Genomic DNA, 23,687 nt, shown 5'->3' with positions numbered 1-23,687 from the left:
AAATGTAAAAGTAACGGACAGAGACTCTGGGGAGTTTTATCTCTGTAACAATGCATGCTGGGAAGTCTGCTACTATGTTTATTCTCTTTCTTAACCTCTTGAGACCAGAGCTTCTGTTGGGACGCATGTGCAAAATCCGATGTAAGCATCTGGGATTAATTCAGCTGATATGAACTAAAGTTAGATATTTAAATTATGCCAGAATGGATCGGTGTATTCCACTAAATTCCTGCATGATAATTTACGATCAAAATCCATTTCATGTTTATGTATACCATTACTTCATCACCTTTTTATAAGAGAAGTCTGGCGCTTTCCTAAAAAAAACTTTTTCCATCATGAAAAGGTTCATCCAATAGTTTACTGTAAGATAAATTCTCAGTTTAACGATTACATGCTTTATTCACATACTGCCAGATCTTCTCATTCTTTGCCTTTGGTTTTAGTATTGCTGTGTTTGGACATTTTCACATAAAATATTGATTGACTTGTTGATCGATTGATCGGTTTTTTGGTGAAATGGTGTCTTTGTCATGGTGATTGTTTCCAGGTGACTGACCGCAAGGGCACAGTGAGGAGCTGCGCGAGGCCAAGTGAAGAGGAGGCAGCCGGAGCTCTACACAGCGTTACACTCATCCTCTATGGCACCTACCACCCACACAGGACCACGCACGGTATGTGAAAACGGCAACCGGTACACTCTGAGGTGGGCACGGAGGCTGAGTTACTGTAGAGGTGTGACATGTGTGCTGGACGTACTGCAAACGATGCACAGAGTTAATATAAAAAACAGGACAAGGAAAAAATAATACACGAGCTAATTAAACAATAGAAATCTGAAAATAGATATAACATGTGCTATCCTTATTATTCCAAGTTTCCTACAACCATCCACTCCCACCACCACCTGCCATCCCTGCTCGTGTGGCTGAGGCACCGCAGTCAGAGGAAGTCAGTGGACTGACCACAGGGACTATGATGTGTAATTACAGCGTGACCCCTGGCTGCCCCTTCTCAATCCCACCCGTTCCTCCACAGTGTGTGTCAGCTTCCCTGTTGCACACAACTTACACACACACACACACACACACACACACACACACACACACACACACACACACACACACACACACACACACACATCTTGTTAGCCACACACAGCATAAAGCCACAGCGCCTTCCTCTGTGTCCCTGTCGGGGGTTTCAGGTTTGTTAGACTCACCGAGGCATGCTGGGAGAGAGAGACGTACCCAGACTTTCTTGTTGATCTCTGTCAACAGGGGTTCACACTGGTCATGGAGGTCCTGGAATATCACTTTTTACTGATAGTCAGGCAAAGTCAGGAACCTTAACCAAAGTGCTGTCAAAGTTTAGATTTATTTTAGATTTATTTTTTTCCTCGCATTACATCCCTGTTTCAGCCCAAATTAGGAAGAAGGTGTGTTTTTAGGACATAAAAGTACTCAAGCTCAGTTATGGAAAAGTCATGGAATTTCACCCGAGGGCCGCAGTGGGTATCTCCTCTCTTTTTCTGTGTGTGTGTGTCTTGCTCCGTTGCTCACTCGTCTCTTTCTGTCAAGATGCTGATCTCTCTGTTGAGAAATCAATGGCTCCCCCCCTCTTCCCTCCTCCCTCTCTCTTCATCCATCCATGTATCCCTCCCCATGCTCCTGGATCTAACCCAAGTTCAAGCTGTTAGTCAATCTGCTGTCCACACACACACTCACTTCATTCACAGGTTCTTACAGTGTTGCTATTCCTCAGTCGTATCCCCAGTGACATCATTCTGTAGTGGGCCAGTTAGCCACACTGTGCCCTGAGCATCACCCTCAGTCATGACTTTGGATGATTCTAATTTCCAGACTAGCTTGTATTACGCTGTGTGCAGAATAGATTAGAGTGCGTTTTCATATTTTTTATAAATAGCTTTCCAAATCTGTCTGCTAAATATGAAGTTTGTCATAGAAACAGTAAACTTAAACTTAGTAAGATATGAATTTGTATGTTTCAGACTTGATTGTACTTAATATGTGTACTTTTTAAAGTAATTAATGAGTTCCCTGTAGAAAGTGATATGTTACACTATTACATCATCACAATACTGACTGCAAAGTTGATGAAAACTAGCTGCACAAGAAAATTATCATTGAAACAGCACTTCAACTGTAGATTTGTCCCAAAAATGTCTCTCCTCTGCGTGATCCTATAAGCCTGTTGATCTCTGCTTTTTGTTACCTTTTAAAAATTAATCTTTGGCAGATGGCATCAGCATCACCCTGGGTCATGTGGTCTTTAGCTGCTATGTTTGTGTTAGTGTATAACAGACTTCTGCAGATTTTGAATGCCTTTAAGTCAGCGTCACTACTACCTAGGCTTGTTACTTTTTACAGGGAGGGATTTGCTCTTGTTCTGACACAGAAGAATTATTTAGGTTGCATGCTGATGATGGGTGAAACCATGGCTCACATTTGGCATTCTCACTCATCCTGAACATGTATGGATGGAGTTTGAAGACACAAAATTTGTCTGATTTCTTGGAAAGATAAAATAACAAATCTTTATGCCACTCACAGAAAAAGAATATCAGAAGCAAGGCCCAATAGCAAACAGGACCATTGTGGAAAGGTTATTTCACTCTTAGTTAATGATGATGATAATTATAGCAACTTACTGATGATTTTGAGATCCCTGGTGTCATAAAGAATGTGCAAGAAGTGATTAAGATGAACAGATTTGGGTCACAAATGATTTCTGTTACTTACTTACAGCGCGTACCTTTAAATATACCGAGCTACATTTGCTAGGCAGAAGCTGTGCTATTTATAGTGGTGGCAGTACTGTAATGGACATGTTGGGAACTGCTGTTGCTGTTCATCACATATTTAGTGAATAAGCATTTCACTTAAATTGTTCTCTGCCGTCGTCCTCCGTGTCTGTTTGATGCTGGTTAGCCTGCGGATGCCTCCAGATGAGCTTCACATTAATGATGTGTAGAATGAAGCCAGTCTGGTCAGTCTTTGTGATGCGGCTGTGTCTCTGCTGGCGTTTGTGAGGGGAAACCGCCTCTGTATGTGCGCCTGTGCCTCTGTGTGTGTTTGTTTGGTGGCTGTGCAGCAAGTGAAGGTAAATTGCTGTGATTATGTGGCAGTAATTGAACAGGGATGGTGTGCTTAATTGAGTTGTTGTTTCTTGATGTTTCTCTGTAGTAGCAGGAACCACCGAGCTGACAGGTGCCTCGTCTCGTCTCGCCTCGCCGGGATGAGGGCTTTTTTTTTCCTTCCATACTATAGGCTTTGTTGTGTCTTCTTTAAAAAATATGTGTGTGTGCATTTGTGTGTTTGTGTTTAAATGTTCAAGCAGGTAGAAGAAATTATGGGGTTTGTGAGATGGTTCTGTGAGCTTCTACAGGTTATTTACATAATATTTGTACAGATTTATGGCTTTAAATGTATGCCTCTGTATATGAGTCTGTGCATGCGTGTCTTTCATGTATGGGCTCTATGGAAGAGGGATGGTGTGCATGCATCCTTGTTTCTTTGCATGTGCTGATTCTGTGTGTGCATGTAGCTCTATCTGATCTGCCTCCTGGGCTCTGTGGCCCAAATCAAATGGTAGGAAACATCAATTTCACCATTCCGTTTTCCTCCTCCCCCTTCCTCTCCTCCTATCTCCTTGTATAATTTCTCCTCTCTTCTTCCCTTCCTCCCCCCTCTTCAGCCTCTCCTTCTCTCCTCCCCTTTTCGATGTCTTTCTCTCTGCGGAAGTGTGATTACGTTGCTCCTCTGAGCACCAGTGATCTGAGGGTTCAGCATGTTTATATGTGTGCGCGTGTGCGTGTGTGCACGCGTGCTTGTTGACTGCTTGGTGATCTGAGCAGCCCGGCGCTGGGTATTGTGCAGCGCAATTCACGGACGATGTCTCCAGATGAATGCCTCCATTCACAATTACAGCCTCTCCATTAGCTGCAGCCCTCACCGCCTTGTTGTTGTCTTTTCTTCCTTCGCTGCAAAAGGGAAAAAAAAAAAGAAAAAGCAATTAAAGCAGGACAAAAACAAGCTAGAAGAACACAAGTGATGTACCTGGAAGAGAAAAAAAACAGCAAAGGCAGGGGGAGTTGGGAGTGTTTGAGAGGTGGGGGGCTGATTCTTCAGTCGGGATTCACACTACACACTATCTCTGTTTTATTCTCAAGGAAAGCTTGTGGATTTATTTGAACATTTGTGCATGAACTCAGTCCCCTCAACTACAAATACTCTGTCAGATATATATTTTTCATTTTGCTGTTTGTGCTGTAAGTGACTCTGTCCTGCAGTTTCATCCTTACAGGGATCTTTTAATACACAGAAAGCTGAGAAGCATCCTCTAAGTTGAGGACAGACTAGTGCTTTTTATGTGTGTGTGCCTCTATTACTACAATATTATACTCTGTAATATGATAGAATACATGCTTCCTGCTTTTTTTCTTTCTTTTTTTAATTCTGCAAAATGATTCTTACACATTCTTTGATATTATTAATGCAAGGAACAGATGGATATGTTGTGTCACTGCGCTTACTTATTCTAACTAAAGAGGATGATGTCAGTGAGATAAATGGAAAGGCTGGATTGCATCTTCATGCAGGGAATCCCTTTTGAAGGGTAGACAGTTTGAGTCTGACACTGAAATGGCAGAGTCTGCCGCTAACAATGAAAACTCCTGCATGACTCTCTTGGCTCACAGTGAGCCCTTGGTGGGGTGAAGGCAGTGAGTCTGTGTTGCAGTATCTCACCGAAAACAAAAAAGTACTGTAAATTTTCTTGTTGAGTAACAGAAGTATAAATTCAAAAATCTGGTTTTAAATCAGCTGCTGCTGATTTTAATATCAATCTAAATAAGGGCTCTTTGGAAGAACAAGAACTCCTCCTGCAAGTAAAACCCTGCATATAAAAATATTGCACAACAATGGATGAAAATAACAGTTTGTAAACTGTAACAAAACAGGATTGACTCGATAAAATCTTCTGATGTATGTGCAAAATGAAATTGCAAGGCAAATATCACCCAATATCATTTATTTTAGCAAAACTGCCTGAATAACATTTTTCTGCTACTAACCTCAGAAATGGTAAATGGACTGGTTCTTATATAGCGCTTTTCTACTCTATCTGAGCACTCGAAGCGCTTTATACAACTTTTTCATTCACCCAATCACAATTTTCTAGGTTTTCAGTGCTACCTAACTAGCATTCATACACATTCACACTCCGATGAATGCATCCTTGGGCAAGATATTTGGCATGCAGACTGGAGCACTTAGTAGGTGACCCGCTCTACTACCTGAGCTAGAGCCACTCCAGCACACTTTATGTATTTACAGACCACAGAACCGTTCCTGTCTTATTTTAAAAATGAAATAGAAACATATTTGGCATGTACTGTAGATAGAAACATAGGTAGTGAGGCATACAGCAATCTAATTGTGCTTCTATTTTTAACTTCAGAGGGACCCCTGCAGAGTGTTGTGTCCATGGGGTTGAATCACCCTATCCCTCATGGGTGGTTGTTCCAGAGGGACCAGTCCCCTCCTATGGACCTGCTGCAGTGGATCTACCAAATGGAGAGGGAGAAGAAGGTGCGAGCTGCTGATATCGCCATGTCACTAAGAGGAAAGGTACAGTATGGCGCACAGAGCTGGAACACAGACTCTCCACACATCACAGGCACCATGATTTACTGTTCCAATAAATCACTTGCGTCGCCTAATTTCCTATGGATTTCAATTTCCCCCTGGACATATCTGCATTGATCAACTTCAGGTATAAGGATGTGCCAGGCGTCGCTCACTGTGACACTGAAGAATGGCTCACAGATCTCTGTCAAGGGTGTTTCTGTGTGTGTGTGTGTGTGTGTGTGTGTGTGTGTGTGTGTGCGTGTGTGCGTGTGCGTGTGCGCGCGCGTGTGCGTGCGTGCGTGTGTGTGGATAGGGGGTAGAGCCGTGGGATTTGTGCACATGCAGCATTTCTATTGAGCGCCGTCGTCGTCACTGTCGAGGCTTTAGGATACAAATCCTTGAGTGTGAGTAATAACATCTGAAAATGTCAGAATCATACAGGCAGAGATAAGGATCAGACAGTTGAATCGGGACTCCAGATATTGTTATTCCCATCATATCTGCTCGTAGTCTAGGCCTGATTATGAGGAACAATTAAATATCATTCTGGCTTCTCCAACAGTTGTTACTGCAGAAAAAACACCAGGGTATAACGCTCCTTAGAAAATTAGACGACATTTTGCGGTCTACTTAATCATTGCTCCAGCCCCAGCGTTTGAGCTGAAACAAATTCACAAGCCCCTGTCACTGTCCTTTATGCTGCATTATCAGGCCAATTACAGCCTTGACAGAAGTGTGCCGCCGGACGACAGGTAGCTGTTTGCATGCACACATTGCTGCCCGACGTGTCCTTGCAGGGGTACACGGTCCCCGGGCCTGTAGATGAGTTTTGAGCCGGTGTTAGGAGGCAACGGCAAGGCCTGACAACGTCTTTACCCCGAGTTCCTCCCCTAGAGGCAGATCTGAATGGATTGCAGAGGCAAGGAGGAGAAATAAATTGGAGAAAAGGATAAATCGATGCTTGGCGGAGAGGCAAACAGACCTTCCAACCCCCGGCCCAGAGACACACACACACATGCACGCACACACACACGCACACTCGTACCACAGCGTGGCTTTTTTTCCTTGGGCTGTATTGGATTGGTATGCAGAGCTGAGGAGAGAGACGCTCAGAAAAAGACTTGGCCTACAAATGATGTCCTTTGTTTGATCCATTAGGTTGGGGGGGGGGATTGGTTGGTTGGGGGTGGATGGGGAGGGTCGTCCCACGGAGACGGTGGAAGGGCTGGGAAACAAACGTCTCTGTCTGTGAGCCTCTCCCTCTCTCTACTCACCAGCATCTTCTCATCTCAGAGAAGAGAGAAAGATCAGCTCGAGGAAAAGCTGGTTGTCGTCTGTCTGCGGTGATGTGTTGGAGGGCAGAAAGGATGCAGTGTAGGTGTGTGCGCCTATTCGCTTGAATATGCTAAATTTACCAATCTGAAGCTTTTCATCTGGAGGTTGTTTTTATTCTTTTTTTTGTGGTCGTGGATTTTTCTATTTGTTCATCGTAGTTGTCGTCCTTGCTCTTGGATAACAGTAACACTGTGTTCACCACCATCATTTCTGATCTGAACTGGGAACTCTGTGACACAATTACAAAACAAACAGTCTGACAGATATCTTTGGGTTTTCATTTTAATATGTATATATATTTTTTTAAATAAAGCAATCAAGGTTGATGCCAAAAAAATTTTTGTTAATTGAACAATGAATGATGTTAATACACAGCAAACAACATAAACCCGAAGTTGCTGTTGCTGTTGAATCGTATTACCTCTGCCAACAGGTAATGTGATCGGTTGAGTTGGTCTGTTTTCACGCAAAGTTATTGCAATTTTATTTTTTTGTTTGGTGTTGTCAAGAAAATATCACAATCTGGTCTCTGTTCTAAGTTCTTACTTTGGAACGGGTTTTAGCCTTAGCTGAGGTTTGCAGCATCACACTGCGCTTGTTTGATAAGTTATCAAGGCATATAAATACTGCAAGACTGTAATATAACATGGCAGTGCAGAGAGAAACACTCTGATGTAAGAAACAGCATCATGAGTTTGGACTGGGTGCTTCATTTGTTTTCACCCATGTTAGCAGCATAGCGGTATGAGCTGAAAGGTCAGTAGGGCTGGGAGTCAGTCCATATATGCGATCAACTACAGGATGGATTGATTGATGATTATGTGCCGAAATGTTTGTATTCTGTCTGTTTTTCTATAGCATTATCATCAAGCCAATAATTTAAGGTGGCAGGTTCACAAACAATAACCTACAGTAGAAAATTAGCCATATTCCCGTTAGCCTCATTTGTGCTTAGCAAATGTTAACGAATTAGCATGCTAACAGCGACAAACTTAAAAAGCAGGTGTTCTCCTTTCTGAAACCCATGTAAGTTGCAGCAAGTTTCCATCAAGCCTTCATATTTAATATTATGAATGGATCTGCGTGAATGAGAGGCTCTTTGATGCCCACTACTTAGAGCATCAGGCCAACATAACTCTAAAAACCGATTCATAAGATGCTCTCAAATCCAAACTTCAACCTCCTTCCAGTTATTTATGCATCCATTTTGCTCCATCACCCCTACTCTGGTCTGTACTCTACGCTATTTCTGACTCTTTTTGGGAGGCATGCATTTTTCTGAGCTCTCCACCAAGCAACGGCACACAACGCCATTTATTTTAGCTTGGGAGTTCTCTTTTCACTCCGTGTCTTTTTATAGTTTTGTCGTTCATACTGTACTCCCCGCTGTGCTTCTATTTTCATGAATGCTGTGAGAAATAATTGAAAGCACCGTGTATGGTGCCGTCTGTTGCAGCGCTCCCACTTCCTCATGCCTTGTAAATACTGTATCACTAAAACCCCCGCTGTAAGCTGCCGGCTCGGGATTCCTCACAACTCTGAGACGTCAACACTCACTGAAAACTTGAGCCAAGATCAAATCGTAACCAGAGCCTGAACGTTGCTCCTGTGGACAGAGCCAGCGTTTGATTGATTTCAAATTCAGCTGTTTGTCCTTGCCTTTTTTCTTGCAAAAACAGAGTTGAATTGGATTCCTCTGAACAGCTCGTGGCCCATTTCCTCTGTGTGTTTTCTCAGCTTTTTGACTTCCATAAGGAAGGGGAAAAGGATGTCAAAGGAGTCGCGACTCCTGCTGCAAGTGGTGGTGGTGAGAAGTGCAGCAGATGGAAGCCCACAAGGAGCCTTAACAAGAATAAATAACGTACCATAGCTACTAAAAATAAAATATTGCTTATTAGAAATTAGAGTTTCTCTACTGGTTTTGCACATGAATGCAGCTTGCTAGTGTAGCCGAGTGCTGCTCAGCCTGTAAAGACATTGGTGTCACGGTGAGGAATAACTTTAAGAAGCTGAAAAATATGGTTCATTACCAGGTTGGAAGAAATCTGCATTATGGGAAATGCAGGAATCAGTGTATTTTCGCTTCCCCCACACAACAGAGCCATATTTTGTACATATTTTGTTTGTCTTTAACATGAAACATCTGTTTCATTAACCAGATGGGAAAAACTCGAGGAGACAGACCGGTTAAGTCGAGCCTGACATCTAGTCTGGCTTTCAAGGTAAGCTGCAACCCCCACCAGTCCTAAAACACAGGTTATTTTTATAGTTTGGGTTTTTTGTGCTTTTTCTGTTAGGGGGGGTGAAGACTGAGGAGTGGAATAGATGAAGGGAAAATGATTTGATTTAATGAATTCGAGGAATGTGAGTTTGCACGCTAGACACATGGCACTCTGCCCATTTGGCCACCAGAATGCTTTATTTTTTTTTTTCATAATAGATATGTGGTTGGTCTTTTTGTTTTTGTTTTTGTTTGTTTTTTAACAGCTGAAACAATTATTTAATTGAATTGGCAACTATTGTGATATTCAGTTAATTAATTAAAGAGATTTTTCCCTATTGAAATGTAACCCACTCAGGTACAGCGTTTTCGATTGTAGGAGAATTTTCATATTATAAAATTACCCAATAAGTGAACTGAAGAGCAAAATCAGACCCTAGACTGCTATCTTATGACTATTTACACTGTCCCACAGATACTTGACACACATGTTGCCCAGAAAACAAGACCTACTGTTGAGAGGGAGCCTCCTGAAACCGAGACCTTCGGGGACGACGCGGATGAGGAGCGCAGGTCCTTGCCCTCACAGAAGATCCAGGATGTCGGCACAATCAAGCGTTTTAGATCCAACAGATGACGGATCTGTGAGCAGAAAGGCGTGAGAGGGGGCGGGGCAGAGGGAAGGGAATTAAAAACACAACCATGAACCATAGTTTCGTAAAGACTGTCATTTTCCACAGTGCAGAAAAGCCAGTTAATCATGAATCAAGTCAGCGTACTGTATTTTGACTTTGTGGCCTCGGTATCAGCAAAGATGACTTATTGTAGGTCTGCTTTGAAACCCACTTTCTCGCCTACACAAACCCCAAAACCCTGTTTCTGAAAAACAAATAGCTCCAGCAGCGCTCGTCTCCGCCCCCCAACCCCCGATCCCACTCCTGGTTTGCCTTCGGAAGTAGCAAAGGTTAGTGGAAGATATGTTTGTCTTTTTCCACTTCAATGAAGGGTGAATTCAGCTCTGTGCAATAAGAAATGGATTACCCCGTTCATTAAAGGGGGCTGCGTCACTCCTCATTGAGTTGGACAAATAACAAATTAATTCCTAGCCGCCTAATTTCTCTCTGTTCTCCACTGAATTCCCAATAACGTCGAATTACTGATCACAGCCATGTGAGCTCTCTCAACTTTCTATCAGTTCATTAAAATTTTTGCCACAGTGGAGATACTGCTGAGGAGGATCTCTTCCTTTTTTCTTTTTTCTTTTTTTCCCATGCATGCTTCCTTTAACACCACAAGCTGTATACAAACAGAAAGCAAGTGAAGTGTTAATATTAGGAGATTAAAAAGACCAGGAAGCGTTACAGAGAAAGTTACTTTCACCCCGGGCGGTAAACTTTTTTTTTCTTTGCCAGTCTAGTGCAGGTCTGTTGGTGGAGGTGTTTTGTAAAGTAGCAGTAGTGTATTGACAGGGCAGTATTGATGTTTCAATTAGAGCAGCGTTACATAGTGCTCCAGCATGGTAACACGGTGCGTCTTCTGCCATCTGCTCTGCCTCCACGTCTGACGAACGAGGCACGTGGGGCTAATCGAGCCGCACATGAGCGATGGGGCTGCGAGATCTTCCGCGCACACACTCGCGCGCGCGCACACACACACTTATCCTGTACACACGTCCTTATGCAGAAAAATAAGGGGGGAAGGACGATGGAGAGCTCCTCAGCCCTGCTGTTTAAACAGCCTTCAGAAAGCCTGTGATTCCTCGCTTCACATGTGCCACAGGAGAAGCCAGCAGGTTATTTCCCCGACAAGAAAACGGGCAAAAGCGCCAGATGCACAAGTTAAAAATCTTCAAAAAAAAAAAAGAAGCTCATCTGATAGAAAGAACAAAAAATAAATAAATAAAAGAGAGAGAGAGATCAGCTTCTGCCAGGTTTTCTCGTGCTGGGACAGCCTGAAATAACAGTGTGTATTATGCCTGGCATTATTGCCTGCCAAACCACACGAATCAAAGACCTCATTGTGTGGATTACCTCGTTAATCTGTTGATGCCATTGACTAGTATTGCAGGTGCTAATGTGCCAGGTTTTTTTTCCTCCTCTTTCCTCCTCTCTTCTCTTATTGGGGAGGTGTAGCGTTAGGTTTGTAATCTGTTTTAAATGCTTTCTGGGGAATGAGACGCACTGAAAGCCAGCCAAGAGAGCTCTGCTATCATGGAGCGCTTTCTCTTAATACAGCACACAGAGGGGGACAGACTGACTGAGGCTGCGGCGCCTGTGCCAACGGGGACGAGCTAGCGAGCTACACGCCCCACGCCACTTGTTGAAATATATGACTGCATGAATAATGAAAGAGGAAGAGGGAAGTGGTATTGCTAGAGCAGTCCCACAATGACATCCATCACAGGAATGCCTCATTGCTCCTCTTCTTCTGTTTCCTCCTGCAAAAAGAAGAAAAAAAAGGAGCTCCAACTTGTGTCTCTTTGGAGAAGCTAACGGGAGCTGAGCTCAGTTGCCTGCCCGAGCTGATAGACTTTAGAGGTGAAACCAGAAAGAGAGGAAGATAAAGAGGCAGAGAGAGAGAAAGACAGAGGGAAAGGGGACAGAAAGAGAGGTAATCCTTGCTTTTTTTTTCAGCTCCCCGGGGTGGTCTCTTCATCCAAGGCCTCAAAGAGGGACAGAATACACGTCCCTGCTACAATGAAGGGGACCCACAGGGGATGTTGCTATCAGTGTGTGTGTGTGGTGGGGGTGCAGCTTTAAGCAGGCCTTTGAGTGGCCTAATTGCATTGGAATACAGCAGTCTGAGAGCTGGCTCAGATCACGGCGGGCTGCTGGAGGGGTGAGCGCCCGCACCTCGACAGCCACACTCAGCAAAAGAGCCCCGGCACAAAGCACACAATTAATGCTGTCCCTCTCGTTAACTCTCTCCCCACTTTTTGTCCTCTCCTACTTTTCTCTCATTCTCCTCCTCCTCACCCCCATACCTTCGTCTCTCGCTCTCCTCTCCCTCTCTCGCTCCTCCCTCCCGCCTCAGTATGTCGTCACTCACCCACTGTATTAATCCTCCCATACAGCCTGTCAGTCTCCCTCGTCTTTGATGCACACAACAATTACAGTAAGGATGAAAGGCGTGGGTCGGCTCTCGTTATGCAAGATTCGAAACGGGCCTTGGCGAGAATTATTGACATCCGAACAGCTAATCTGAAATAAAACTCTGTTATTACTTCGAAGGAAGTGATCTGTGCTCGCTGCATATATTTCTGGCTGTATATACTCAGGATTAGGGGATCTTATTTTATTGCATAAATTAAAAATAAGGCATGTACTTTATTTGTATTTAAATGAGCCCACACTGATTGTATTCTTCTGATCTGAAGGTTTTGTATCAGTTCTGCTATCAGCTAAAGTCAAGGCAGCTGATAAATGCAAAGTAAACAGATTTCCATTTCATCACGATTGTTCCCCAAAGATGACACCACGGTAGAGCAATAATGCTCCAGCGGGGACTGTTTGTATCTTTGCTGCATTAAACACAAAGCTGTTACAATCTAAATGTGCTTCATTGGATTTTATCTTTTACAAAGAAAGCCTGGATATCATACAGGAATCTAGAGGTGTATTATATTAGAGATAACCGTGATATTTAAAAAAAAAAAGATATATCAATATTGTGCTAGTAATTCATAGGTGGTAATGCTGCAAATAATTGTTTTTTTGTTGTGTGTGTAAACATTTGTCCACTGGTATTTTGAGTTTGTTTCATTTAAACTATGAAAAGTCATAGATTATTTTCAATGATAACATTATTTACATTACTTTAAAAATATATTTTCTACAGATGTTACAGTATTGTTTCTATATTTTATTATAAATCATCAAACTAAATTCTAGTATTTTCTGATATTGATTAGACTTTTAAATACAAGGTAAAAAAAACGAATCAGATTTTCAAATATGAATATCTAGTGACTGTTTACGGCTTCTAAGGTAACCATATGAATCTTTTTGGATTTTGGACTGTCGGCTGGACAAAAATAAATGTTTATGACGGGAATTAAATTAATTTAATTTAGCAAGTTGTTCCACACATAAAGTTCAGCAGCTTCACTGAAGGTTTATTTTAGACTGAAATTTCACTGGAAAAAAAATTAAACAAAACAAGTTAACCTACTGGACACAAGATAACGCATCTGCATCACCAAGAAGCCTGTTTTCAGTGAATGGAGGCTTTCAAATCACATCACACCAAAACTGCATACTGAGTTGTGATTGGCTTTCAAAATGATGATGTCATGAATTGTTTTTTTATACTGTGCATGCATATGCAAGGCAGGTTTAAGGTGAGCACAGCCAAACCTAACCATACCTGTCAGCACATGGGTGTGAAAACCTTCCTACTGCACACACACGCACACACACACACACACACACACACACACACACACCCCACTGTGTTCTGGGCTGTTTGTGTTCTGGAAACTGATAAGTAAGTTTCATTAGTTAAGACTGTGAAAATAATCATGATTACAAATTTCTTTCTGAAAGGTCTGACACGTTAAGGTGCTGTATCCTCTCTCTGCAGTGGGCGGTGGACATACTTTTCATTACACGGGTTAATATAATCGTTCTTTGGCGTTCACAGACAGCGAAGAGTGATTGGGCCTCGCCTTCCTCTCTCCCTCAGTTTGGACCCCAATGTCCTCGTCTTTAAATAGGACTCAGCGGACTGAGATCGTGGAACAATCAGTGATTTAAAAAACATATCATACTCAACCAGCCCCTCCTTTGATTTTCTTCATTACACGAGCCGTGTCTTAATAAAATCAAATTATTTCCGCTCACAGGACGCTTTCTGGTGAGAAATTGGCAGAGGGATGTGAGCTGATGTATGGGGAGACAGTCGCCTAATTAGAGCGTTAGAAATTGAATCTTTACAGCACACGGGTCATATAATTATCCTACTGTTAATTTAACGCTTACATTCTCTACTGTTCATTTTTATTCCCTTAAATGCAGTTTGGCAGCGACCTCACTGCGTCTCGGTGCATGAGAGGAAAGGCAGCGTGGCCCCTAACGCTGGCCCCTCTGTGTGATTGAATAACTACGGACCCTGCAGTCCAAATAACAAGGCTCGCATCATTTATGCATTGTTAAGTCACGTAATTGAAACGAGCCATAGTTTGCATATTACGCCATTAAAATAATGTGCTTTGCGTTTCTCCCAACACGACTATTTAAGCCTGTGTGGCGATGTGGTAATTCCTTGAATTACAGCCTAATTACCACAATGTTCTTTTGATTTGGCCGATTTCAATGTTACACCACAATAATGTTCAATATTACCAGAATGAATTACTGAGCCGTGCCTGGAAACTTTTTCCTGGTATGACTTAAATCCTGGCCTCTTCATGTGCTGTCGGTGCAGCTGGATTCACTCCTATGAAAGATTATTAGCCTCTGAAATGAGATCCATTAAAGGCCCAATCAGTAATACTTAATTGAAGAGCCCGAGTGATACATGGAATACGAGGATTTTGCGTGTGTTTTTGCTCTTCATCATCACTCGCTTTATGCTGCTGCGTATTACTGATGTAAACAGACCATCAGAAAGCATTGTAGCAGTTGTCCACTGTTTATCTCCGCAATGAATCAGGGCTGATGGCAGTTTTCTTTCTTTTTGAAAGTTTGCTGACAAAACATGTATTTACTATACAGCTAACAGTCTCAAATGTATTCTAAGTTGGTTACGTTACTTGTCTTTTGTTCATATTTTGTGGCATAAAAGATCAGAAATGAGAATTTTGGCCACTTAAGCGACATCAAAGCGCAAAGAAAAAGTTGTAGTACAACTTAAATCAGCATATGAATTGAAACTGCAATTCAGGTCATAGAGAAGCGACATTTTGCAATTAGCACTTGCTCTTTGTTGGATGGCCCTGCATTGTTCCCAGACCTTTGTCTATATACACGACATGTGTTCCTGTGTGAACTTTTTGAATAAATTAACATCACTAATAATGATTTGTGAGCGTGAATATTCACCATTTGTGTTTTCGTTGCACGGCTAGAATTTTTTATTTTTTATTTTTTTTGGGAGGGGGGGGTGAAAAGTATTTCTTTGATAATTGCTTTTTTATTGCCTCTTAATTTTACTGCAGGTCCAAAGTTATTAAATAAAATGTTTAATTACAGTTTGAGTCATTTGCATACTTTGAAAGTTATAAATTGTGGATATTGAAGAACTGCCTGCGTTGATTTATAGGTTTAATTTGTGGCCAGTATGTATGACTTTATTTCTGGTGGACTGAATTGTTGTAGGCCATAGACTAACCAAAGGTACTGTTAATTGCACACATGCAGCAGGAATCATTAATGTCTTCTAACATGCAGAATTACTGCCTCAGAAGTTAGAAAGTTAAACATGTGCCTCTGCCAGTGAAAAATGTCCAAGATGTGTTTGTCATTTTTTCACAGTTTGCTTTCTCTCAGCGGAGTGTGAGGAGCAGCTTTGAGGACAGACATAATCTCTCTCATCTTTTTTTTTTTTTTTTTTTTTGCTTTTTCTAGCCCTTTCTCCCTCTCAGGGCCCTGTGCTCTTTACTCCTCCCTCCTTTATCCCTGCAAAAGCTTTGTCCCCGCAGTAGAGAGCCTCTCTAAATAGAGGCCTTTAGATAGTCCGGGAACAGGGGTGGGGGAGAGCTGCAGCGATGCAACTGCTGTTGTTTCATTTACCTCTCCCTATGGCAACCAGCAGCAGTTGGCCAGGAATGTCCCCTCTCTGGACAAAGTCCTGGTCCCCGAAGCTGACACTGGAGGGTTGGGGGGGGGGGGGACAGCTGAGACAGGATGGAAACCTGCCCTCCCTGCTCTGGACTAGAGGCCTGAGTTTGGACTTAATCCTCCTCTTCACTTCTTTCTAGTTTCACTTTAGTGGATGACGAGCAACCAGAGAAGGTGTTCACACAATATTAACTCTGTAATCGTTCTATATAAGACCTGAAAATAATTTTGAAATCTCTTTTAGTGAAGTGAATAAGCCTTCAGTACAGTTGCACCATGCTCTAATGGCCCCATATACAGGTTCTTTACAGTGTTGTAAACAGCCATTTAGTCCCTCATAATATCCTTTAAACTGCATGTAATAAGGGCACACTGGATAGAGTTTTATGTCTCTCTTTTTTTTAATCACTAAACTTTGCAAGTCCTCCATGCTATATATGTATAGAGAGAGAAAGCCATAACTTCAACTGGGAGGGGGCTTCCTTCTTTTTATCAGCATGTAGCCTCTCCCACCAAGACAGACTTGTAAAACTCACTTTACAGCCTAGTTGGACACAAAAGTTGATCTGTTTACTTTATGGGCTGTTAAAAGTTTTAAAGTCAAGACAGCTGACCGACATCTACATTTACAAGCCTTCGGTGAAGGGAAAAAATATACTAGTTTACACTTTTACAGGAAAGCGTCAGTGTTTGAGGAAGTGCAGCTTGAATAGCCGATGCTTTTAAAGATCCCAGTCCCCATTACCAGCTGCAAAAATCACCTGAGACTGATGCCAGCTAATGGCACACACCTCAGTTTAAGCAGAGCGCAATGTTTTTACCTGAAGACTTTAAATACATTTCAGTCTGCATGGCAGCAAATGTTCAAAAGTTTGTTAACATTTTGTTACTGTCTTTTTTTTAAATAAAATCAAATTGTTTAAAACATGCCTGAGCTCCTTTCTCTATCAAATATTTCACTTTAGAAGCTTCTTGTGTGACAGATTTGTTACATTTAGTTTCATTCCAATATATGTCATTATAAAAAGTCATTATAAAAAAATGATTGGCTCATCTAAGATATATATTCATCCTCGAGGAGAGACAGCGCAATATGATGCATTTTTCCTGCTTACAGTACACAGACAACTCTGCACGAACAGCAGCAGACATATGAATATGCATGCATTACAACGACAAGCAGAAATGTTGCACTAAAACAAAGATGTCAGACGGAACTAAGCTTTACTGCAAATGTAGACTACACAAAACGCCGTCTAGTCCTTGATGGCACTGAGGGGGGAAAAAGTTATGCGCAAATCAGAAGGGTTCGCACTTTTTCCAGTATTTAATGCCATAAATGTGCATAAAAATCTGAAGTCCACCTAAATTAGGGATTGAATGGTTAAATACAGAAGAGCTCCGGGTCTCCTGGAACTAGACTCCCTGCAGTCTCAGTCTGGATAGAACGAGATTATCAAAGTAAATGAACTGGATCTTACAGCTGCGCTGCTGATCCCGGTGCTCCGTCTCCCCATGCTGCACTCCGGCTCTCCGCTTCCACGGGAGCCTCGGCTCGCACCTCTCCAACAAAGACAGTAGTGTTTGTTGAGACTTCCACGCGGCCAATCGCCGCGCCGTTGCCCCTGGTAACCCCGTCCATCATCCTCCCGTACCCAATGAGCGGCGGGGGGCGGGGCGGAGTCCAGGTGCGCTTCGGCGTCCACTTGGCAGAGCGCCTGGGAGCCGCCTGTGGGCAGGAGAGGTTCTGTCAAATGCGAGGTTCCTTTAATAAGAGCGACCAGTCCGGCTCCGAGAGTCATGGCGACCGCAGCGTCTAACCACTACAACATTCTCACCTCCAGCGCATCCATCGTGCACTCGGAGCCCGGCAGCATGCAGCAAGCCACGGCGTACCGGGACGCGCAGAGCCTGTTGCAGAGCGACTACCCGCTGCAGAGCAACAGCCACACGCTCAGCCACGCACACCAGTGGATAACGGCGCTGTCCCACGGAGAGGGAGCCCCGTGGTCCTCGAGCCCGCTCGGCGCGGAGCAGGACATTAAACCCGCGGTGCAGGGCGCCCGGGACGAGATGCACAATTCCAGCAGCAACCTGCAGCACCAGTCACGGCCGCCCCACCTGGTGCACCAGACGCACGGGAACCACCACGACGCCCGCGCGTGGAGAACCACCACGGCGGCGCACATACAGAGCATGGCGACGACAAACGGCCAAAGCCTTATTTACTCTCAGCCGGGCTTCACCGTCAACGGGCTCATCCCGGGCAGCGGGCAGGGGATGCACCACCACAACCTAAGAGACAGTCACGAAGACCACCACAGCCCGCACCTCAGCGAACACGGCCACCCTCCGTCCCAGCATCAGCACCAGCACCGGCCGCAGAGCCACCACGACCACTCGGATGAGGATACGCCGACCTCGGACGACTTGGAGCAGTTCGCCAAGCAGTTCAAACAGCGCAGGATCAAGCTGGGATTCACGCAAGCGGACGTGGGACTCGCCCTGGGGACCCTGTACGGAAATGTGTTTTCGCAAACCACCATATGCAGGTTTGAGGCCCTGCAGCTCAGCTTCAAAAACATGTGCAAGCTGAAGCCTCTATTGAACAAGTGGCTGGAGGAGGCGGACTCCACCTCGGGCAGCCCGACCAGCCTGGACAAAATCGCGGCGCAGGGGAGGAAAAGAAAAAAACGGACTTCAATCGAGGTAAGCGTAAAAGGAGCTTTGGAGAGCCATTTTTTGAAGTGCCCTAAACCGGCAGCGTCGGAAATAATCAGCCTGGCGGACAGTCTGCACCTGGAGAAAGAAGTGGTGAGGGTTTGGTTTTGTAACAGGAGACAGAAGGAAAAACGCATGACCCCTCCGGGAGGAGCGCTGCCGGGGAGCGAGGATGTGTACGGGGACACGCCGCCGCACCACGGGGTCCAGACCCCGGTCCAATGAACTCTGCCGGACCGGCTCCTCCAGGACTTGTTTACCGTTTTAATTTATCCCACCCCCCAAGGTTATATATAAATCACTGGACTATGAAACGATATAGTGGGTGTTTTATGTATAATAGATTGCAGTGATTACTGACACAATATCTGCAGTGAATATCTGAGAAATGGAAAACGAGTGACGGGAGGACAGGACATTTTTTGTCCTCCCCTCTCGCAGAGCTGAAGGAACATAAGCCCGTGTTATGTTCTCCGAGGATACATGCCCAGCACTGTGACTCCAGACGACGCAGTTTCAAGGTGTAGCCCCTATTGTGTACTGAAATTATACTTGACGAAAAAAGGAGGGGAGGGGAAGAATGGTTTTAGAAGAAAAGCTTCCATTTTCCAGTTTTTTTTTCTTCTTCTATTTTTTTTTAATATATATCAATTCCAACCTTTTTGGGGCTGTGCGTAAAAGGGAAATCAAAGACGTTTTTTTAATCTTTTATTTTATTTTCGTTTCTTTTTCTTTCTTTCTTTTTTAGTTTTGTGGCTCTAAATTGTGCGTCCAGCCGTGATGGGTGTGTGGGTAGTGCAGTGGGAGGTCAAAGGAGCTGCGTTAATGGAGTAAAGTGGAGGCCGGTATAGGCTTCAGCCCCAGTGCAGTGGAGTCCAGCTGAGGGTGAGCATCGCCTGAGTCCCATCTGTCAGCCAGACCGCTTTTAATTATTCTGTGTGGACTGAGGTCACCATTTAGTTAAGAACGAATTATTATTATTATTATTATTATTATTATTATTATTATTATTATTATTATTATTATTATTATTATTATTATTATTAGTGCACGTGCAGCTCACTGGTTAAACTCTTCAGTATAAATGGCCTGAGCGCAGAGATGTGGTAAATAAAAAGTGTGTGACCTCTATCGTGAGTCAGCCAGCAGTCTAAACAACAAAGTCCGTGTTTTCCACACAACAAGCGTTAAATATTATTATTTCCCCCCTCAGAGCGTCTCCCAGCTCCAGGATTGGGGCTCCGTGGCGATTGATTGGATTATATGGCACCTTTTTCTTTTTTTCTCTTTTTTTTCTTCTCCCCACAACAGGATGGGCTCCACACACACACAGATCTCGACACAAGCAACTCTCACAGAACAGTTTGGATCCGCTTTTGTAAATATTGTATAACTTTAAAAAGTCATCCCTCTTTTTTCTCGCTTTTTCTTCACTGGGGCACTTTTTCCCATTTTCTTTCATTTTTTTGTCCCCCTCCCCCCAAAAAACAAAAAAACAAAACAAAAAACAAAACAAAAATCACACACGAGCAGGTTGAGCTTCAGAGTCCATAGCCTAAACCCACCGCCTTGCACTTGTGTACCTTTTTTAAATGGTTCGGACTTTTTTTCTTTTTGTTTCTTTCTCTCTTTTTTTGGTAACGCGTTAATTTTGACGTCTAAAAATGTCTGCTATTTTTGTTTGTTTTTTAAATTCCTCTGAACTTTTATTTTGCATTATTATTATTTTTATTTATTTATTTTTTTGGCTTAATTCGCCTAGTAAGAGTTTGCTTTCGCCATTTTGCGCCCGCTCTGAAATAAAAACAGTGCTTTAAGAGTGAATCCACATAAATATAGCAGAGAAATGTCCACAAATAAACGATCTAAGGGGAGGATTACAAAACAAAATTAATGTGCGAATAATTTGTCCTCAAAACATATTTTAGTGGCGTTCCAAATATTGCAGCATATGATCAAAATTATTATTATTTTACAATAACCATGCAGCCTTTTTGTTCGTCTGTTTTGCCTTTTTTATGTAACGGGGGAAAATTGCGCGTAGACATTTTATTTAATGTTATTTTTTTTAGTTTTGTTAATGAGATTGTAATTTATTCTGGGTGGCTTTTACAGAAGAGACAAAGGGTGAGATATATAAGAAATGAAGAGCCGAGAAGGCTTTTGTTTTGTAGGGGACGGGGTGACAGAAAGAGAGACCTATTTTTCTTTCTTTTTTTGTAATAGCGGGATTGCCACAGCCTGGACCGTCACAGCTAAATGTATATACATGTTTTTCTCCGTGCAGTAGCTCGCCTTTTTGTTTTATGCAAAGAGAGAAATCCAGGGACTTTTTTCCCCTCTCATGTGGAAACTGCTTTTCTTTTCTCCTCCTCTTCCTTCTCTGTGTTTCATTTGCAGAAAAAATAATAATAATATCATTAACAAGCAGAAACCATCATGGCATTGAAATCTTTCTTCCAGTAGCTTTAAAACCAATCGATCCAAGTCACAATTCACTGGAAATACAAGTTGTGGGATGTAGACCTGTAGCAATCCAACGCTGTTCTTCTTGCTGTTTTTGTTTAATTGCTTGTTTGTTTGTTTGTTTTGTTTTGTTTTTTGTTTGTTTGGTTTTTTTTTTGGGGGGGGGGGGGGGGGGGATAGGCTATGTCATATTCACTGGATGAACTTGGGGTAGATATGACGCAGAGGTGAGGAATGCCTGCAGGTGTTTCATCACTTGACACATGAACAACGGACTTGCACATTTTTAAATAACGGGGTTGATATTAAACAGCTTTTTTCCAACGTCGAGGCTAAATGTATTTATTTTATTTACACACACACACACACACACACACACACACACACACACACACACACACATGTATACACATATATATATTTCCGTGAAACCCAGCAAATCAGGGAGCTGCTGCACTGAGTTGCCTGACAGCTGTGCTGTTAAAAAATATGCTTCTTGCTTTGAGCCCATTCGTTTGAGTGGAATTAATGGCCGAGAGAAAATCAGGGTTGATGAATGGAAGATTGTGAGCCGATGATGTGTTGTTTCTGCCCCGAGGCTGCTTTTAAATGAACTGGCTTTGGCTGGGAAAACCACAGCTTCCATCTAGGGTTAAATTAGGGCTTCCCAAAGTGGAGTCCGAGGACTAAAAAGTGGTCATTTTGGAGGGCTGAATCACGGTCCAATGCGGTAATCTTTTTCTTTTACTAATATGTGGACTTTTTCTTTTATCACGCAGGATTACACACAAAGATTGTGAGCAGATGTAGATGTTTTTATTTAGTTTCCCCCCCTTCTTTTGCTCCTCTTCTCCTCCCTTGAATGACGCTGTCTAGTTTATTTCTTAAGATAATTAATTAATCTAAGAAGACAAAAATGTATCTTATGAAGTCAGCTTTCAACCCTAAGCACAACTTTAGGCTGTCGTGATTAAATGAGGGTTAAAAGACTGGCAATTGAACGCATCGCGACGATGCTTTCCTGATTTCAGATAAAACCTGAACGCTTTAAATTTGTCCCGATGTGCTAACATAAAAAATACTAAGAAAAAAACCCCTCTTCTTCTGTTTCTTCTCTTCTGGTGACCGTGAGTTTGACACTGGTGACCCTGATGGCATGTCTCCCTTTCCCTTGAGTGAGTTATTTCCCCACAGTAAGCATTGGTGTGATGTTTGTGTGCACGTGTGTGAAAATCTAGCCTAGCTGATTATTATTACTATTTTTTCAAGCTTGGATCTGACAGCCAAATGCAAAAGTTCCTGCTTAAAAATGTGCGTGATTGCGCGCGGGCCTTGTGCCTGTCAGAATAATATTAATTAGAATCGGATCCGTTTCCTGTTCTGATGTCTGCAGCCTCACGAGCATGGATGAAGTGCTTCTTTTCTCTCTCAGAATTAAGAAGCAAACAGAGAGGTGGATTGGCAATCAGTAGCTAATAAGGTATTGATAGTGTTTATCAATAAAGCTGATCATAAAGAACTAAAAACCAATCGTGTGCTTTAAACAGAAAAATAAAAAAAATATGCAGATATCCTCTGATTCAAGGTGGGTGTCATTCTAATCAACGCTAATGTGCTTAACTTAACCTATACGAGACGATGATGATGTAATACCAGCTTGCCAGAGAGCGCGTCTTCACGCGTTGTTTTGATGTGGGAAGAAACACCATCATCACCACCCCCACTCACCGTTTGACCTGCCATTTGGACGCCTGGTATGAAATGACCCCGGCATTTAAAGCCCCCTCTGCAACTCTCTGATCTCTGAAGTAGACTTTTGTGAAGCTCTGTAATAAAAATAAATAAATAAAATAAATAACATTTTAAAAAAGGAAAAAAGTGCGCCCTCGCGCCCTTCATCCGCTCTCTAGCAGATGCAATTAATAGCGCGTCGCGTTAATTACACCTTCCTTTTTATTTAGGTGACTTGAAATTTCCCATTAGGCTCACAGGCAAGGAGGGAAAGCTGCTGTGCTGATGCTGTGGCGCTGACTGAACCGAGCAGAGGAAGAGAAGCGGGAGGGTTGGGGTGGGGGGGGACATGGTCGATGCTCTAGCGCCATCTTGCGACACCAGCAGGAACCTCGGGAGGAGGTCGGGTCAAGTTTTCCTTTCACGACAGAAACGTGGAATAGAAGGCTTCTCTGTTCTTTGGGGATATTATGTTGGGATACTGTTGGGGTATTTTATTAAGTTCATATTCTTATGCCAATTAATGCAAGGTAAAAAAAAATAAAAAAAATAAAAAAAAGATTTCACTAAGCTGACAGATGAAAGTCAGGTTCATTGTTCATCCCTTTAACTGTCCGACCAGATGGAGGACATTACTTTTCATTCATAAAAACAAAACAAAAATGGGAAAAATTCAATGTGCAGAAATGTTAAAAGTTGAAAAGATGTTACAGTTTATTAATTCCATAAAATCAGGCTTTAATGTTAGCGTCCCCATGAAAGGAGGGAGTTTGTCCAACTACA

At 42.8% G+C, this 23,687-nt stretch overlaps 2 protein-coding genes across 5 annotated transcripts in view; both read left to right on the top strand.

Moving 5' to 3' along the window:
• Positions 1 to 15,755, top strand: part of LOC113031917 (PC3-like endoprotease variant B) — a 213,781-nt gene extending 198,026 nt beyond the window's left edge. For all 4 annotated transcript variants that reach the window (XM_026184447.1, XM_026184448.1, XM_026184449.1 and 1 more), the window contains 4 exons: positions 551 to 674; positions 5,482 to 5,651; positions 9,146 to 9,208; positions 9,683 to 15,755. In XM_026184447.1, coding sequence (XP_026040232.1) covers positions 551 to 674; positions 5,482 to 5,651; positions 9,146 to 9,208; positions 9,683 to 9,844 — 519 coding nt within the window. In that variant the 3' untranslated portion in view covers positions 9,845 to 15,755. The remainder of the gene's footprint in view (positions 1 to 550; positions 675 to 5,481; positions 5,652 to 9,145; positions 9,209 to 9,682) is intronic.
• Positions 15,756 to 17,669: 1,914 nt separating this feature from the next.
• On the top strand, positions 17,670 to 19,726 carry pou3f2b (POU class 3 homeobox 2b). Its single transcript, XM_026184455.1, has one exon. It carries the CDS (start codon positions 17,787 to 17,789, stop codon positions 18,930 to 18,932), a length of 1,146 nt encoding a protein of 381 aa, XP_026040240.1. The 5' UTR covers positions 17,670 to 17,786; the 3' UTR covers positions 18,933 to 19,726.
• Positions 19,727 to 23,687: the final 3,961 nt, after the last annotated feature.

This window comes from Astatotilapia calliptera, chromosome 11 (genome assembly GCF_900246225.1).
Source record: "Astatotilapia calliptera chromosome 11, fAstCal1.2, whole genome shotgun sequence".
NCBI classification, from domain to species: domain Eukaryota; kingdom Metazoa; phylum Chordata; class Actinopteri; order Cichliformes; family Cichlidae; genus Astatotilapia; species Astatotilapia calliptera.
This window is presented reverse-complemented; position numbering and strand designations above follow the sequence as displayed.